At 39.3% G+C, this 18,653-nt stretch overlaps 2 protein-coding genes across 2 annotated transcripts in view; one reads left to right on the top strand and one right to left on the bottom strand.

The window, feature by feature from the left end:
- Positions 1 to 3,284: 3,284 nt before the first annotated feature.
- LOC135072305 (large ribosomal subunit protein mL50) lies at positions 3,285 to 5,773 on the bottom strand. Its single transcript, XM_063966238.1, has 5 exons — positions 5,586 to 5,773; positions 5,386 to 5,471; positions 5,107 to 5,303; positions 4,733 to 4,852; positions 3,285 to 3,461 (listed from the first exon to the last, which is right to left on the bottom strand). Exons 1-5 carry the CDS (start codon positions 5,628 to 5,630, stop codon positions 3,346 to 3,348), a joined length of 564 nt encoding a protein of 187 aa, XP_063822308.1. The 5' UTR covers positions 5,631 to 5,773; the 3' UTR covers positions 3,285 to 3,345.
- A 249-nt stretch (positions 5,774 to 6,022) lies between these two features.
- The window catches only part of LOC135072086 (mediator of RNA polymerase II transcription subunit 13-like), a 52,230-nt gene continuing 39,599 nt past the window's right edge, over positions 6,023 to 18,653 (top strand). The window contains exon 1 of the mRNA XM_063966035.1: positions 6,023 to 6,246. Coding sequence (XP_063822105.1) covers positions 6,178 to 6,246 — 69 coding nt within the window. The 5' untranslated portion in view covers positions 6,023 to 6,177. The remainder of the gene's footprint in view (positions 6,247 to 18,653) is intronic.

Raw genomic sequence — 18,653 nt, 5'->3', positions numbered from 1 at the left:
AACACTGTTGACCAGTGTTATACGTGTACTCAACCACTGAGATAGTTAACAATAGAGACAATAAAATAACTGAAAGTTTCTGACTTTCAGTTATTTTATTGGTTCTGGAATGAAGGCGTGGGTCATCCCTAGCTTTGTTCCTACCGTGACGAGTGGGAATTTTTCTAAAATCTCAAGATGGACTGACTGAAGATAGCAGGAAGACGCTGGGTGCAGGCCACTATCAACTAGGCGATGTGGAAATCATTAGAGGAGGCCTTTGTTCAGCAGTGGACGTCCAGTAGCTAAAATGATGATGACGATGTTTCCTTACAGTATCCAATGAGGATCAGTACTGTTGTAGAAAATTCAATAAAACTAGTATCTACGTTAATCTTTAAGACATAAGAAAGATATATCTTTTTGAATTATCCAAATCGGACCATTACTTACGAAGATATTAAGTAATAAACATAGGCCGTTTTTGCCGCTAAAAGTCAACGTACGCAAGGCCGCGTGACGTCATTATATCCGAATCGAGCGCAGCCGGTGTACTAATGGGATGGAAAATATTTTTTTCCGGCTAAACTATCAGTTTTAGAAAAAAACTTTTAATAACATTTATTCTTCAAAATAAAGTAACCTATCGACCAGTAATTTTAAAAAATAAAAATTGTGAAAAACAAGTATTGCTATGTCCAAAAACCACATTTTCATAGGATTCGATGCAATGCGGAGACGCGGTTGGGGTGAGTGTAACTTAATGATTGTTTGTATTGAACATAATAATACTTAATATGATGCTAATACCCAGTTTCTGGCCTGGGGGGGGGGGATAAGTCATACCCAGCTTATAGCCTGGGGGGAGGGGCAAGCCTTACCCAGCTTCTGGCCTTGGTGGGAGGGGGGAGAGGCAAGTCATACCCAGTTTCTGGCCTGGGGGGGGGGGGGGTAAGTAATACCCAGCTTCCGGCCGAGGGGGAGTCATACCTAGCTTATGCTTATGGACTGGGGGAAGGGGCTAGCCTTACCCAGCTTCTGGCTTGGGGAGAGGGGGGGGGGGAGGGGTCAAGTCATAACCAGTTTCTAGGGCTGGGGGGAGGGGCTAGCCTTACCCAGCTTATGGCCTGGGGGAGGGGGGGGGGGGGGTCAAGTCATACCCAGTTTCTGGCATTTCTGGCATGGGGGGCGTGTCATACCCAGCTTCTGGCCGAAGGGGAGTCATATCCAGCTTATGCTTATGGCCTGGGGGTAGGGGCAAGCCTTACCTAGCTTCTGGCCTGGGGGGAGGGGGAGGGGTCAAGTCATACCCAGTTTCGGGGGCCGGGGGGGGGGGGGGTAAATCATACCCAACTTCTGGCCGAAGGGGAAGTCATGCCCAGTTTATGACCTGGGGAGAGGAGAGGGGCGGGGTAGTCATACCCAGCTTCTAGGCTAAGATTAAATAGATTTCCAGCACGGAGCGGCTGTCCTTCCTGCAGCAGCTGGCCCGCCCATGGGAACGGCGAATAGATAGGTAGGTGCGTAGGTTTAACTCAGAAAAACTAAATAACAGGTAGGTATTAATTAAGTGTACATCGAAATGATTTTCATAGCAATGACATATTGTTAGAAGTTATACCTTATTGTTAGAAGTAAATAAATTAATACTTATACATTTTTATATTTTACTTGGAAGAAGATATGACTCTAACAACACTTATGTACACTTTATTTGAATAAATCGCGAAATATACCACCGCGGAGACCCCAATCGCGTCTCTGCGTGCCATTGAATCGTATGAGCGTATGGATTTTTTGCGTTATTTTTCACAATTTCCATTTTTAAAAATTACCTATCGATAGCTTACTTTATTCTGATGAATAAATGTCATAACAAGTTTTTCTCTAAAACTGATAATTTGGCTAGAAAAAAATATTTTCTATCCACGCAGTACGCCGGCAGCGTTCGGATCGGATATAATGACGTCATCGTCCCCGCGCCGGGCGGTCAGTGAACTTTTTTAGTAATTTGGCCATAACTTCGTCAATTTTTGTCGTAGAACAAAAATTTTTGCACTGTGTATTAAGGATTTCTTAGCCCCATAAATCTGCATTCACAGCTAAAAATCGAAATGATCCTCATTCAATAGGCAGAAACTAAACGTAAACGAAGTGTCGCCTCTGTAATGGTATCATTATCTATAACTCATAATATTTCGTGCGCTGTTGGATGACAGTTTTAAACTAGAGATGGGTAATATTTTTATCGAATTAGAAAATACCAGTTAACGATTCTCAAGGCGATTATCGATTACATTGATTTTAATCGGGAAGAAAAGTAATTAATGGCTTGAGCATCAGTATGAAGCCCATACGCACTTGTAGCACAAGTAACACGATTAGCCTCAGTCCCCTCAGTTGTGAATTCGGAATCGCCAGTTGTAATTTTAAAATCGCATCACAGAGTGAAGTAACTAACACCAAAAAACGGCAGAGCGAAGTGATTTTGAACGTTTCAACTGCTACGTTTTATCACTTGTCTAGGAGGGCTAATTTTAGTCTAAGGGAGGGGAGCTTAGATTACATTACAGGAAACGCACAATATAATAAATGAAAATAATGTAAGTAGCTGAACCTTTTTGCTATTGAGCACAATGAAAATTTAACACAATTTAGCCGATTTGTTTATTTTCACAATCGATTCACAATGTCTATGATGAGGCGACCGCAGGAACGTCACTATTCGTGCAATCCTGTCAATGAAGTACGACATTTTCTGGTGCAGATTTTATCGCCATAAATTATGAAACTTGATAGTCATGGATTTGACTGACAGCTGTCCGTCAAATTCTCGCCCCGCACCCCGCACTGTACATATTTTGTTCGCGATGTCTGTTCTATACGTAGTAATATTACTTCAATGCCATGAACAACCTTACACAATCATCGCTCCGCACCCCCCCCCCCCCCCCCCCCCGTATGAAGGTTACTTTTGATTCAAAAAGGTTACTTTTTTTATATTTCTGGTAATTTCTGACTAGACCCGACTGGCAACACTGGACGTACGACATACTATTGAATTAAGATATTAATACGTGTACAATAACACGAATTCTACGTATGGACGGCACTACGAGCATTACTTGTAAAGTACTACCCATACTATTTCCATTACATTACACGATAAATTACATTACGTGTTACACCCGTCTGGACCCGGCTTTACACTCTGCTTACAAAGCTAGCTTGGCTTTCTAATAGTGTTCTGTTTTCTATAAACTTTAATTTACAGGTGTAAAGAAAGCCTGAACAAAACAAACATATTTTCAGTTCACATAATTTATTTTCATCTATAACTAAACATCTATTTACAAAACTGTGTTATCAAGGCCAAGACCTCTTGGCAGCATATCCTTCATACTTCTTCCTGTATTTCAGACCTGTCACTATGGTGGAACTCTTGGGGAATGCTGACAAACCATTAAACATGGTGTCTTTATCTGAAACAAAAACATATTATTTTCATTTTAATAAATCCATGACTAACTATCACAATGCAAATGAAGCTGTTTATGAGGCAAAAATATAGGTGTACCAGAATCTCATGGCAAATAGGGAAAATAAACTTTGTTGAGAGCAATACTGGGGAAATTGGAATAAACGATCTTGATACTGTTTAATTTTTTACTTTTATGACTAATATTAATGAACATGAAGTACGAATATACATTTTAGGTAGGTATGTGTGGTGGAAGAATGTTGTTATACATCAGGTTTTTAACATAGGAAAATGTCTTGGAAATTAAATAAATCGTCTGTGAGAAAAGAAATGTCTGAGAAATTAATTTATTATTTAAATTACCTACATATTTTCGCGTGGAACTGAAACATAGGCGGTGCCGTTCTTTTTGTATATGGCCAGGTCTGGGTTGTTTAAAAAAAAGGTTACATTTTATTAAGAAAGAATCTTGAGTGACCCTAGCTGAAAAATTAAAAACTGCTAGATTTAAAAAAAATGAACTGGCTGGATCAGGGGTGATTTACTGTTTGTACTCCGAATGACTGTGTGAATACACCGATCAAAATGGCGTGAATAGTTATGCGCAACTTTAGGGCCCTGTAACTTATTTATTTGTAGAGATATTTTCATGATTATTTCACAATTATTATTAGTTCTACTTATATTTATTTCAAGTTTATTTCAAAGAAAAAAATTGGAAACTTCTCCATTATTCAATCTTGCTTTATGAAATCTTTTTCAATTTTCTTTACATGGTCATAACATCTGCACCAATTAGTGAGATATACCTGAAAACCCCGATAAAGCAGCTATTAAGTAAGAATAATATAAAAAAACACAACCCTCCTTCTGACACAGTTGGGTAATAAACTAAATGTATCAAAACATTTCAGTCCAACTTACTGTCAACTCGACGACGCGCTTTAGAATCAAAGATCGACTTTGAATTATGCCTTATTTTACAATTCACATTGAAAACAATATGCCTTGCTTGAACTTTTTCGACTTTTTCACAAAAATAACAAATAGTCAAGAAGAGATTACAAAAATTTTGCAGCGGCTGACAGATTTCATAATTTTCTTTGACAGGTGACAATTAAACCATAGACAATTGCCATATGAAAAACACACTTTTCCAATATTTTTGTTTGCCATGAGATTCTGGTACACCTATACTAACGATCGTAAAAACATTACTGTTACAGTACTTAGTGTACAATATTTATTTATTTATAAAGTGATATTACTCACCAGGGTGGAAGCGTACATAATCTTCTTGTACATAAAGGTTTTTGGGCAGTTCCATTTTCTTCAGTGCATCAAATGGAGTTACAACATCTACTGGTGTTCTATAAAATTCTTTTAGGTCATCTGAAAAACAAAAAATAACAAAATTGAAACTGTCTGATGTAGAAATCCAATTAGTAACCTATTAGAGCAGTGTTGGATCTGGAGTCTGGAGATATAATTTAAAAGATTAGATTCTAATTTGGATATTGAGATAATTCATATTTATTATATTTGAATATGAATTAGTAGTTAAGAAAAATTTTAACATTCTATAATTAATGTTTTTTACCTAAATTTTTGTGTACAATAAAGATTTTAAATAAAATTAAACTCACCAACAGTTTCAATTGTATGTAATAAGGAGTTTGGCACGCTATGACCAGTTTCTTTGAAGCAGGCGTTGAGTACCATAAACTTGGTATCAAGTCCCTCAAATTCGCCTTCCGGTTTCAAACCGTTGTCTGCACATATCTTCAGGATTGTATTCTCAATGTTGGCTGGAGGATCCCATGGTTTGTTTGGCCGTAAGAAACTGAAGCATAGATATTAATATATTACATTTAACGTTATTCCTTTGTATCGTAATAAAATATTGAAAAAAGTGGAGAAATTACCCTCTAGCAGCTAAGGACTCAGCGGCTGCCTGGAGTTTTTTGTCAATTTTTGGCACCTTTTTCTTCTTATTTCTGACGCACATCACCTGAAAAAATATTATTGATAGGTTTGTATTTGCTATGAATAACAGCCATAGGTAAAAATTAAATAAATGAAGTTTTTAATTCTAACTTTGTATAAAATTATAACCAAAACTAACCTGAAAGTTGGTGCGTAATGACGGCAGTATCACGTTTCTAAGCATTGTACAGTTATTTGTTTTCTAATGATGATCTATGATGCGATAATTAGCAAGTTTTTCTGCGTAATTAATTAAGTTTTTCCGCAATATTTTTGTGTTTTTCCATTGAAAATAGATGTCATTTCTTGATAAAGTATGGCGTTCCGTATAACGTAGATTAGTAATACATTTATTTAATTTTCGGGAATAGCATACATCAAGTATAATTAATTGTGAAAATACGTGTGATTTTAAGTTATTTTAGTATAATTTTTGATATTCGTTGAAATTTGGAAATTTATTTGATAAATTTTAGGAAAACCCCGCGAATATAATTTGAAGACGTGAAACGGAGCGACGTAAATTTCTGAACGAATTTAGTTCCCAACTATGCCGCTGTGCGCAGCACTGTCGGCTTGGGTTGTTGTTTCCTATCCGCCATCTTCCAGTCGCCATTGAAAGGTGAAAACTACGCTAAATGTCGGTGATGATTTTAAGATTTTGAGTGGTTTCTTTAAGATTGAACCTGTTTTTAGTGTTGTGAAATGAAAATGAAGTGTCCAGGACTACCATGACGCATCAAAATCACCAAACAAACGGTGCAAGTCTCGAGGATTGCCACACAAACTTCTTCGCCTTGGTAAGTCACTTTTACATTGATGAAAGAACTCGTATGTACTTTTCTTTCGAAATCAGTATGATTTACGTGATATCAGTATTGTGCGTTGTTATTCTGTGAGGTCATATCATATGTTTTGGAATCCCTAAATAACTAGTCCACGATGTCTAAGTAGACGTTCCGATTCTCTCATCATCGGACGCTGATACACAAAATTTACCTTATTGCGTTACGGCAAGCGCATCGATCTATTGCGTTAAATTTTTTGTATGGATCAATTTATGTTTAGTCGAGTAATGACGCTCGACCGTTAGTCATCCTGGCATCGTTCTCACCACAGAACAGAGGCATGTTGCGTTGCTAACCCACAAAATGTCAACGCTTTCGGCGAGCGAGGCCACAAGAAGCCACCGGCCCATAGAGGTCATTTTGAATTCACCTGGCCGTAACGCGGACCGTAATGCGTTCGCGAGACTAGTTTCGCCAGCTCGAGGAAATAACTTTCTTGATACATTTTGTAAGGCTACGCTCTCGTCTCGGTGTCATGGAAAATGTTTACGCGGGAGCATGCAAAGAAACAGTCGGGGTCATTCATTATCGCAGTGTTGTAGTGTGGAGCCGCTTTGCGTAATGTTCATAGCTGGCGCGAATTTTATCAGATTGTGTTCGGGTGAGGATTAGCGGGTGTGTGGGGCGGGTGGCGGGGGGTGCCGGGGCGGTCGGTCGTCCTCGCAGAACAACTCGGCGCCACTTCCACCTGACGTGTTGCCACATCTCGCCGGCGCGCGCTGCACCGCCCGTCGCTCGCCCGCTCTGCTCCGCCTATTTCGCCGCGATACAAATTACCGATTTCTTGCCCTGCTTATTGTCTAATTATTTATGCGTCGTTTGCGGACACCGCCGCTTTTGTCCTCAGGAATTTTCTCGCCCGTAGCGGTGACGCATCGGGTGCTAGCTCGTCACTGCGAGAGTTCAATACACTCGCGACTTTGATTGTATTTGGAAACATCGAAGAGCATTGTTTTTACATAACATTTCGCTCAAGGGGCTATGATCTGGATGTGGCGGTTAGTTTGAGTTGTTGGTATGCGCGGCGACATCTGTGGAGTCGCGTTGTGTCGCGGGGTCGCGCGCTGCCGGCTGCGCAGGCGTCTTGCGCTCATTCAACCGTTTATGAATGGTCGTAATGATTGTAACTTTCCCATAAGCGGGCCTCCGCCCAGGCCCCAATTGCGTGCACCGAGATTGGTTGGCATACTTGTCTTTGTTCTGCTAGTACTTTGTCATACTACTTGCGAGTTATTGTTCTGTTACGCAGGTTTTAATTTCAACGTCACGGCATATCCGTTGTAATAATAAATGTGCCTTGCTCAATCAGAAGGCGAGTTTCCGAGTTCAAATAGGATGTTTTGGAAAACATAAACAGTGCAGTGACCAAAGGTCATTGAACTTTATCACCCGAATATGATATTTTGCGAATTGTGGCAAAGTATTTCAAACGACTCATTTGCCATCAGTTAAACAGGCACGCCTAGTCTTCGCCACTGTCAATGGTCTCTCAAAATTCACGTCTAAATTATTCATGGCTTTGGGTCGTCGGAATACACCCCTTATCGCCCTCCCTGTGCACACGAACCATGCCCAATCTTGTTCTGAATGCTTTCTTCTTAACCCCGTTTCCGATCTCCACCTTGTAAGAAAGATTTCCTATCAGTTGCGTACTTTTATTGCTTTATTATTATCAACTTTAAAAGAGAACCTTCTTGATGACTCAAGGGTATACCTACAATGAGGCAAAATGCGTAATGAAAACCTTTATTTAACGCGACAATAACCTGACACAATAACACTTAAGGTTACGAATGTTTCCGTATTTTTAAACGGTATTGCACTGCCTAAAACTCGAATCAAAACCAGTAATTCCAAGATTTTAATAGTATGCTCAATTTATTCGTTGACCTACTGAGTGCGCGTACCTATTTGCGCATTATCGGTTAAATGTTTTCTTTATTTTTCGATAAGTCCATAATGTTTTGTCAGTTTAACCACAGTTTACTGACTGAAAACATCTGGCCCATAGTTATTTCGTTGTAATCAGTTGCTGAAGCACTGCAAAGTAAATAAACAGGCAATTATGTTCAAGAGAAGATTGCTTTCGGTGGCTCGGTGCGCATGCGCAGCCAAGGTCGCCGCAAAAACTACCTGGCTACGGATCTGTGTATTCTGTTACCTGACTGACTCCAGACATCATAAACAAATACCAACTCTATTGCAATGTCAAAAAGTCTATTACGTGTTAGATTATAACACAAGACGACTAATGACCTCCTTGTTAAATACCCTACTAGTGTTTATGGGTCGCTAAAGTCATTTGGTAATGCCCAATGAGTGCTACAGAGAACACACGATAACAGTAAATTGTGTTCTTTAACGAACGAAAATAAAGCAAACAAATTAAACTGTACTGTAAGAAAAGTATCCAAATTACACAACATTATGTTGTGTGGTCGTCTTTCGTCTTGTCGTTTATCACCACGTTATCAGTCTCATTGAAAACTATGTTTGTCACACTACTCGGATTCTTTGCTTTAGTAGCGTATATCGGATGGATACAAAAATAATATTGAAAAATAATAACAGTAAAGCAACAAATAGGAAATTGGCGAATATGTATTTAATGTTTCCATTACTCCCAAATTGAAGTTATCGGTCTGATAACGCGACATTGTTATTAGTACAGATACGAACAGAAGCACGTGACTCGCACGTTTGTGCCGATGTATTTGTTACGTTCAGGTGTACTGTTGAACGGCACAATAGATATTGTTCCTGAAACCGTTTTGAATGTAACGTTGTTTATTTCGCGGTTTTCATGGCGTCTGATTGTTTGCCGCGGGAGCCGCGTCACGGCGCTATCGCGACTGATAAGAGCGGCCGAGGCGGTGGCGTTATCACCGCTTCTTTATTATTATTTGTTGCGCTGCTCGCACATGTGTTTAACACCAACCATATGATCCTAATGCGCCCAAATACTGTGAAATGGAATGCAAATGGCCAAATGTACGAAGGAAGTATTTGCCACGAAATAATGAACATCTTATGAACGCATTTTATAACAAGAATCCGATAAGTTTTAATGTCCTTGAATTGAGGTGGATATTTATAGTTGATAATATTAAATCCACTTTGTATTCTATAAAAAAACTAAAACCTGATTTTCATAATTATTCTCAAAGCTTTGACTATATTTATTATAAGTGGAAAAATACAAACTTTATTCATGTCATGACACATGTTAAGTCAGATATGGAGCATAAATACGTCATGCGAACCAGTATTCACTTACGTAAGAGACAAACGAGGAAACAAATTTTAAACTAACTTGCAGACGAGTTCAAATGAATGTGAATTAATTGGAAGCTGCAAATCACTTACAGTTACATACGATACATTAGTTTTACTACCACTACTTGCGGAAAAACATAATTTAGTTTGTACATTTTTGTACTAATCTCCATCTCAAGGTTCCTTTCGAAGTCCTTGGTGGAAGTCCTCGGTCCTTGGCGCCCTTCGCCTCAATACGTTAAGTACACATTCGGTCTCGTATTGCTTTATAAATCTTCTACAAAGTTGTGATAAACCGAGCTTTAAATAGTTGATGATGTAAATTTTGTCTGATAGCAGTGTAGTTGATTTACTAGATTTCATTGGCTATTAGCACGTCTGACGTCATGATTACCATAATGTGACAGTGCGCACTAAACTTTCCTTGTTATAAAATCTATTAGTGTTTAACCCGAGATATAAACAGCCAAGTAATAGGTGACGTCAGCACCGAGTTCACCCGTAACATTGTTACTCAATGCGGCCCGAGAAACATGCAAGTTGTCCTTTCCTCTTGTTTTATTACGAACACATTGTAGGTCAAGGCTCTGTTTTGATGTACTGATGTCTGGGGAAACATTGTCGTGTCTTATTTGGTCTCCACAGCGCACTGAACACCGCCCTAATTAATGTCACCGACACACTTTTGAGAATCCTTATTTTAACTCGTACATAAGTATGCTGTACCGAATGGGCCCATTTTCAGCGATGACTAAAGCTGTAGAATTGCCCTGAAATTGTAAATCGATCTGTGCTATTTTTATTTCAATACTAGCTTTCCGCCCGCGGCTTCGCCCGCGTGGAATTTTGTCTGTCACAGAAAAACTTTATCGCGCGCGTCCCTGTTTCAAAAACCGGGATAAAAACTATCCTATGTTCTTTCCCGGGACTCAAACTATCTCTATGCCAAATTTCATCAAAATCGGTTGCGAGGTTTAAGCGGGAAAGCGTAACAGACAGACAGACAGACAGACAGACAGACAGACAGAGTTACTTTCGCATTTATAATATTAGTTGGGATCATTTGTCGTCGTTTTAATGTGACCTACTCGTATAGATTAAAAAGGCAAGGACGACTCACATGCTGCTTTTCGCGTTATCATGAACAAGCACTCGATTCTTGCTGGCTGACCCAATATTTTTATATTTTTGCTGCCGTGTTTGGAGGTTGTTTAGCGGCCAGTTTTTAGTCTTGGGGGTGTATTGGTTTTTGCGTCCCTTAAAAACTATGTCTAATTAAATTCCAATTAAGGTCTTCCGCTAGATTAGCGCCGCGGTGTGGCCGCGACCGCGGTCGCAGTATGTGGGTCAAGACAACGAAGAGTGGGCACCTCGCCCCCGCGCCTCCCCTCTCGATCTACGATCTCGCATCTTCATCCAACCCGCCTTTCCTTTTGATATTCTGTACAAACAAACACTCGTATCAAAGAGTCTTGCCTCATACTGTTCATACACTCTTCCGCTAATCACACCAGTTGTCTGTGCCACTTATTTTAAGATCTCAATGCCGTAGATAATTTTTATGATGCTCCACAAAACTTGAGAAGTTAAAGCCGATTGTGATCCCCATATTTCGAAATATACTGTATGTATGTGTAGAGACTGAAATGTTGAGATTTGCTTTGTAAACAAGAAATAACCTAAATGTAAACATGCCAATAAGGCAGGCATGCATTTAGAAGCGTAGACATTTCCATACAAGTAATTTGCTAATTTGCAAATTATGAATTACTAGCTTTCCGCCCGCGGCTTCGCCCGCGTGGAATTTTGTCTGTCACAGAAAAACTTTATCGCGCGCGTCCCTGTTTCAAAAACCGGGATAAAAACTATCCTATGTTCTTTCCCGGGACTCAAACTATCTCTATGCCAAATTTCATCAAAATCGGTTGCGAGGTTTAAGCGGGAAAGCGTAACAGACAGACAGAGTTACTTTCGCATTTATAATATTAGTTGGGATAATCTCGTTTCCTTATAGCGTTTTGCAAAAAATAATATTTCTCAGCTTCATTTGTTTTTGTCGAGGCAACTTAAAAAATTTCGAATATTCCCTTGATATTGGAGCCGCGAAATCCGGCTCATTGTACAATGAAAGTGCAGATACTCATGCAACTACCTCACGATTAGGTTTCACAAAGAATGCAAGAGAGGCTTTACCCCGGCTATTTATACTTAAGGCCCTAGCACACGCGACGAACCCGCGCTGTTGACCGGGCTGGGCACACTTAACAGTCTCTAATTGGGCGTTAAAAGAAAACACTTAAAATATTACGTGAGTGACTACCTCGAAAACGAGCTTGAATGTGCCAAGCCAGCCCAGAATAATCCATGAACACACGCCACTCATACGAATATCTTTGATCTTCAAGAAGGATTCATGTCATCTGCTTGTTTGTAACTTGTATTCGTAATTACGTACGATGGCAGATGTCTGGCCTTTATTATACACCTCAGTGTGATGTGGCAAAACGACCAATATTTATTTATTATAATAATGAATAATAAACTGTTTGATGTCAATTATGCAGCTCGATTATTGAATAATAAAATCTAGTATTCAGGGCAGTTTCATATCGGCAATAAATTACCATAGATGGCATTTTAATTTGGACGTTTGTTACTCAAAAGAGTATAAACAAGTAGGTGTTTCCGAGGTTACATAATATTACTCGTGTGATTGCGGTTCACGTTACTTCTCGACCGCATTTTGGAAAATCAAATACCGTTGCTGATGTTATTTTTGTTTTAAATTCTGTATACCTAGTTAGAATTGTGAATGGCCTGGTGGTTGTTTGCGCAACCATGTTTTAGACGTAAACAAGGGCCTCTGAATTCTGCCGAAAGCTACGTCAGCCGCAGAGGGCGTGCGATTAAATTTAAAACGCTTTCACTGTATCCCCTCCGACAGCGGCGCGAAGGTGAGAACTCGTTCATGCCACTCACTGACATCGAATTCCAACGATTCCAAAGTAATCTCTTTGCTTCTAGAACTTTTATTCCATCTTCTTTAGTCTGTACTCTGTAGTCCCTTGACGTAGACGCTTAAGAGTACCATTAAAAACGTTGATTACATAACTACAAGAATGCCAGTTCCGCAAAATAACCGGTCTACAAAAACACGGCCGTATCAAACAGACTTACGATCATGGCAGCTCGTGTTTGTGACACCAGAATTAGGAGCAGTATTATTTAAATAGGATTAGTGAGATCCCGCGTCTTGAATTTGCAATTGTAGTGAGTCATGCCATGAAGGACATATCAGTTTTAGTTGTTGACAGGCCATTGTTTGTACTGGGCGTGTCACTCATAGTAATTGCGGTAATACATCTCTATCAACTGAAATCAAAATTGTATTATGCTAATCTGTTGTAGATCTTTGTGAGGTACCAAAAGGTTGGAACAATTTTGTTGTGGCTATTAATAAATGTGCCTTTCTCTTGTATTTAACTTCAGAAGCAAGAGCAATGTTTCCGCTTAAAATCCAACAGTGAACAAACTTTTGTAGTAATCTTTTCTTTCGTTTCTCGACTGTCTGACGTCAAGCAGAGCCGTATCAAAGGGCTGTTACGTCACGGCAGCCGTTGCAATGAGGGCCGCGTTACCAACCCAAAGAGAAATAAAAGAATGGTCAAGCAAGTATATTAGGTCGAGCTCCAGTTTGTGCGGCTGCGATTGGCTCGGTGCTCGCAGATGAAGGTTCAAGCTCGTTGCAAAACCGGTCGCTTGGACCAGACGCGCTCCACTTGCCAAACGGTGCGTGGATTCGTGTTTACGTGTCACCATGCTCGGGTTTGGTGGCCAACGGTGGCTGTGCTGAACTACCAGTAAATTATTCTTTAACTTGCCCTGGATAAAGGTACAATTTTACCCAAGTCTCTATCTTAATGGAAAGGTTAGGTCCTTTCGTGAAATCAAATGGTCATATTATTTATGACTTATACGCAAGAGTCTCCAAAAAATGATTCGGCTTGACTTGCTAATTGTGCAATAGAAAGTGTAACATTGTTACGTCAGCCCCTTGTAATGCAACGTAGCCAATGTAACCATATAAGTCGATTACTCCTAGTGCATTTGCGGCCGTATGCGCGTAGTTCTCTCCGTGGGAGGCACCTTTGGCTTGTTCGGGCCAATAGCAAATCCTTTGTGTGCTCAAAAGCTCTACGGAGTCAAGTCTACTTTACGTCGATGACGCGGGATATTTTATTTCCCGCTTTTTACTTACTTTAAGTATCAAAGCTTTGCTGTTAACACTAGTATAGGACGTGACGAGGAAAATGATGATTTTTAAACACTTTTGAACCAAAAGTCACGTCAAATCCCATGAGTCTAAAATAAATCGTGTTTTGTAACGATCCGAATAGGTTCTAAAAGCTAATAAAATTGTTATTAATTCATCTTTAAATATGTAATCGCTATCAAGTTCATTTCATAATATTATTCATTCAAAAATCTTTTTACATCCCGTTTTTATCGCTATCGGAGCTCAAAACCACCTTTTTAACACCCTCGGAATTCAAAAAGCATGGTGTTCTTATCATGAATATGTCAAAATTAGGCCACACCATCAAATCTAGACTATATTCGGCGAGTTCAGTGACCGCGGCGCGTACCGTTACCCGCGTACCGCACCGCGTCTGCTGCTTCTACCCCTACCTGACCCGAAAGGGGTGGAAATCTAGGAATATTTGATGCCTAGACTTGATGCAAGATTGCAGTATTCTTTGACTATGAAAGAAGTAGGTTCAACGACCCAATAAAAGTCGTGCTATCTGGTAAAAGAGCTTGATTAGTTTGTGTCAAACCATTAATTGATGTTAGAGGAATCTAAATTCATTTAATTATTTGTTTGTAAAAAATAAGTATATCTGTGGCCTTTCTTGTCTTAAATATTATTACATGATTTTGATGATTTGAAGCTACTACTACTTCTTTTTCATGAACCCGCATTTGCAACTGACCTTACTGCGGTCGAAAAATAAACATTTACATTGAAACTAAAACTTGTCTTTTAAGACTCCACTTTACTGCAAAATTATGTACACTGTGCTTTGCTAGTTGAAAGTCTCATTCCGATCTTCATTTCATCCTCGAGGTCACCTGAATAATATGTTCGTTCGTTCCTACGTGGGTGTTTCGTCTGCTATTAAGATGTATTCGTCTGGTTCGCTCCCCGAGTTCATTGTTTCGCTCCTGCCATCCATTTCCATCATTATGACACGTACGGTCTGCAAACAATGGCCTAGACTCGATGTCACACAATTTTCAATCAAACTGTCGTCGATCAATAGTAAAAAAAACTATTTTATTACATTATACTGCTTGCCAATGACAGGACACAATGGCCGACGAAAATCAATAGAGCATTGTTGAATTTTGTATAAAATGTAGCCACTCGTGTAGTTGTCAAGGTCGCGAATGTTTCTGTTCGTTCTGTGAGGCAGATGAAACCCTACAGTGATTAGATCTATAATCTTGTACGACTTGATTTGTTGATTGAAATTTAGCCGAATGTACTTGTTTACAATTGAATTCTATGTTACCCTTATTTGAAATTGTCATGGTTGGTTTTTTTTAATTTATTTAATTGCGCATTATCAGTCAAATTCGGAGAATGTTATTTAATGCCTACGATCATTTCAATGGTTGATCTGCTTACTTGTTAAATGATTGTAATATGATATCGCAATAGCTCGCATTTAGCAGCACTTTGTTTCGCGATGCGCCTGCGCTCGGCCTCCAATCGCGCGTGCCTGCTGCTTGGCTACCAGCATATCAATTCCATGCTAATCTTTGGACGCATTTGCATATTATAGCATCACGAAGGCCTAACTTTCAATAGATTCAATGATATCTGTGATATTATTTTTAATGCAATGTAACCTTCTCTTCCTTCTTAGTTCTTTTCAATCTGCTTAACGTTCTTAAAAATATTATCTGCGTTTTGATTTGATTTTAATGTCAGCGGAATTGTACCTTGTACGGAATGTGTAGTCCGCCTCTCCTTTGACGACAATACACGATCATCGTGGTCGGACTAGAATGTAAATCTCGGTTTAAATCACCGTGCATTTTCTTGCCTCGCAACTCCTCATCTACACAATGTTCTAGCGATGTTCGTGGCTCGTACTCCATGTTTATCGCCTTATTTCGGCCAACTACATAAAACCGACCCGCACTGTCTTTGAAGTCGGAATAATCTGAATCCTTAAGGTCAGAGGTAATCACTTATCATTGAAAAATGAAACTACCGTTTGTGCGATTTGGTGACGTGTTTATCAGTAGTGTCGTCTCGCTCCACCGTACCATAAACTGCTGGGATGATAGAGAAAGGTATAGCGAGTGGCTGGCTGCCGCCCACTGCAGAGTTATGGCAGTTTGATGTCGGAATGTACAGCGTGTATGTGTGACACGACTCGTGTGGGCTAGGTGCTTGGGTTATTGTTGTTACTTGGTAATGTTTACGGCGATAGTTTCAACTGGCCAGTATCATTGTGCCTATTGTATGTAGGTGAATGATGTAATTCTCCCTCTCTTCTATAGTTATCTTATTCAGCTACTCGTGTTTTTTAATTTTCTACAAATTGTACATTAACAATGATTTTCCATTTATGCAAATCTTCAGCCTAGTATCGAACAAAATATCAATGAATAAAACATTTTCATCGGGTTTTTTTAAGCTATAATTAACTTTTAAAAAAAATAAAACCGACTTCAAATGCGTGAACACAAAAAAAAACTAAAAATTGCGTATAAAAAAGTTCATCCCCAATTTTCCACCCTTGGGGGTGAAATATTTTCTTCAAATTCGCATGAAACCACCCTTCTGATAATACCTATTCAACAAAAAATAATCGTTCAAATTGGTTCATAATCGGCGGAGATATTGCGTATAAACAAGTTCATCCCCAATTTTCCACCCTTGGGGGTTGTTTTTTTTATTATTAAATTTAAATGGGACCACCCTTGAGGTATTACCTATATGCTGAAAAAAGATTTGTTCAAATCGGTTCATAATTGGCGGAGTTATCGCGTAACAAACATAGAAAAAAAAAAAAAACATACGGGTCGAATTGAGAACCTCCTCCTTTTTTTTGAAGTCGGTTGAAAATTATTCAATAGTCAGATGAGTCACAATTTTAATTGATTAATTCCTTGAAAGCAATTCAAAATCCCAAGATGCTCATGCTCAGTAGTTATGGGGTTACACATACAGTTTTCCTGTTCACAATCAGAAATGGAAATTCGGAAATTTATTTCCCTGACTTTATAGTTTAGAGTAATGTGACTCTACAAAACCTGCCAAAGCAAGTTCCATGTTAGGCAGTTAAATTATTCGGGAAATTCTCATTACATTGAACATTTAACAAAATTATGGGCGTAATCTACAAACGTGACTCAAATTTCTATTCCTCCATACTGATCTTTAAGATCGTTGATAGATAAGTTTTATATCTACAACTTGAGTTTATCTTGATAATTCTTCAGCTACAAACAACTCCCGCGCACTTTAACTTTAATCGTTTGAATTGCTTTTGACCAGTATGTTGATAGTGATAAGGTGTACATCAGGCTTGATGGTTGACTGTGGGGCAGACAACGGTGTACCATGTAAACCAGTGGTTCCCAAACTTATTTAGTGTACTTCCCACTTTGAGAATAAATTATTTTTTAGCGCCCCCCATTTTTGTAGTCAAGAGTCGAGCTCAGTCGATGTCTAAGAGTCCTTCTAGTAGATGACGCCTCCCAAGCCTCTACATGACGTCCTGTTTTTTTTTCTGGGTCTCTTACCGCCCCTTTTAGCCTGCAGCGCCCACAAGGGGGCGTTATCGCCCACTTTGAGAAAGACTGATGTAAACCAACGCGCTACCCATAATAATGCTGATGTTCACGGAAGTGGGCGACACGACGGTGTAGCGTTTCTGTCACGCACCGCGCGAGCTGCGCGTGAGTTCGCCCCGGCAACCGTTTTTCACTTCGTAATATGAAGGTTTCACTTATCTATCTTTTCGATGTCCATCGCTACACTTCCGTATTCGCACGTAATATGTGATTCTCACGTTTGTTCTGAGATCTCTGGTGAGAGCTCACAAAAGCTCCTGTTATTGACGTAAAGTTATCAAAGAAGAATCATCATCATCAATCATGTTTTCTTAGAAAAGTTAAATCACATGTCTCTTGCTTTACAGCTGAGGGAAGTTGATATTATGCTTCGAAAGCCTCCTAAATATTTCTGGTTAAATCCATTGTAGATTCGAAAACAGTCTCTACTGTTTTTAGGAACCGCCCAACCGCTATATGATTTTATCTGTAGATCCTGGCTATACAAAAGTCGCAGTGGTGGGAGCGATAGGTTTCACCATCAATCCCTAATTTTTAAGTGACCCCTATGGTAACACGTAACAGGAATTTTGTTCATAGGGGTCACTTAAAAAAATAGGGATCGATGGTGAAAACGGGCATTAGTCTCGTACTCTAGTGAGGTCATTAGCAGGCTGGCTGGAATGTCTTCTGCACCGCTATCTGGAACTGTGCTATAGGACCACCCAGGTTGTTTGGTTTTTATTTAGGTGGTATAAGATGCTACTATTCCAACCCCACCATTTTAGCTTTGTAAAACTCTACCAAGCTGGAAAAAGCATATGATTAAAGGATAAATCTTGCTATTGCAAAACTTTTCAATCTATTAATCCAAACCAATTTACACATTACACAACTTGTTTTTCGCTACAATGATGAATGAATTTATATTATCAAAACCCCCGGAAAATAGTTGTCTGACCAGCTAAGTGTAAAATAGCATTGTGCGGGTATTACGAGCTCATTTAATTTGTTTGCTATTCGCGCATCGCATAGGCTTGTTTGCGAACCGCCGCGATTTCTGGTAATTGCAAATAATGCGTTCGCGGTTTCGGTTTCATTGATGGAATACAATTCTGCATTATAAGCCACTGATTTTGCTCTACCATGAAATTTTTGACAGCAATCATATTGTATGGTGCTTTAGGAACTATGAAATTATCACTTCACGGGATTTATTGCAACAATAT

This window comes from Ostrinia nubilalis, chromosome 5, assembly GCF_963855985.1.
Source record: "Ostrinia nubilalis chromosome 5, ilOstNubi1.1, whole genome shotgun sequence".
Classification (NCBI taxonomy): Eukaryota; Metazoa; Arthropoda; class Insecta; order Lepidoptera; family Crambidae; genus Ostrinia; species Ostrinia nubilalis.
This window is presented reverse-complemented; position numbering and strand designations above follow the sequence as displayed.

Bases quoted from the DNA above. Each gene is read 5' to 3' on its own strand.
- LOC135072305 (XM_063966238.1), bottom strand. From the start codon at position 5,630: ATGCTTAGAAACGTGATACTGCCGTCATTACGCACCAACTTTCAG. The intron at 4,853-5,106 runs GTGAGTTTAATT...TTTGTTTTTCAG, and splicing joins ACATACAATTGAAACTGTTG to ATGACCTAAAAGAATTTTAT. The intron at 3,462-4,732 runs GTGAGTAATATC...TTTTTGTTTCAG, and splicing joins TTATGTACGCTTCCACCCTG to ATAAAGACACCATGTTTAAT.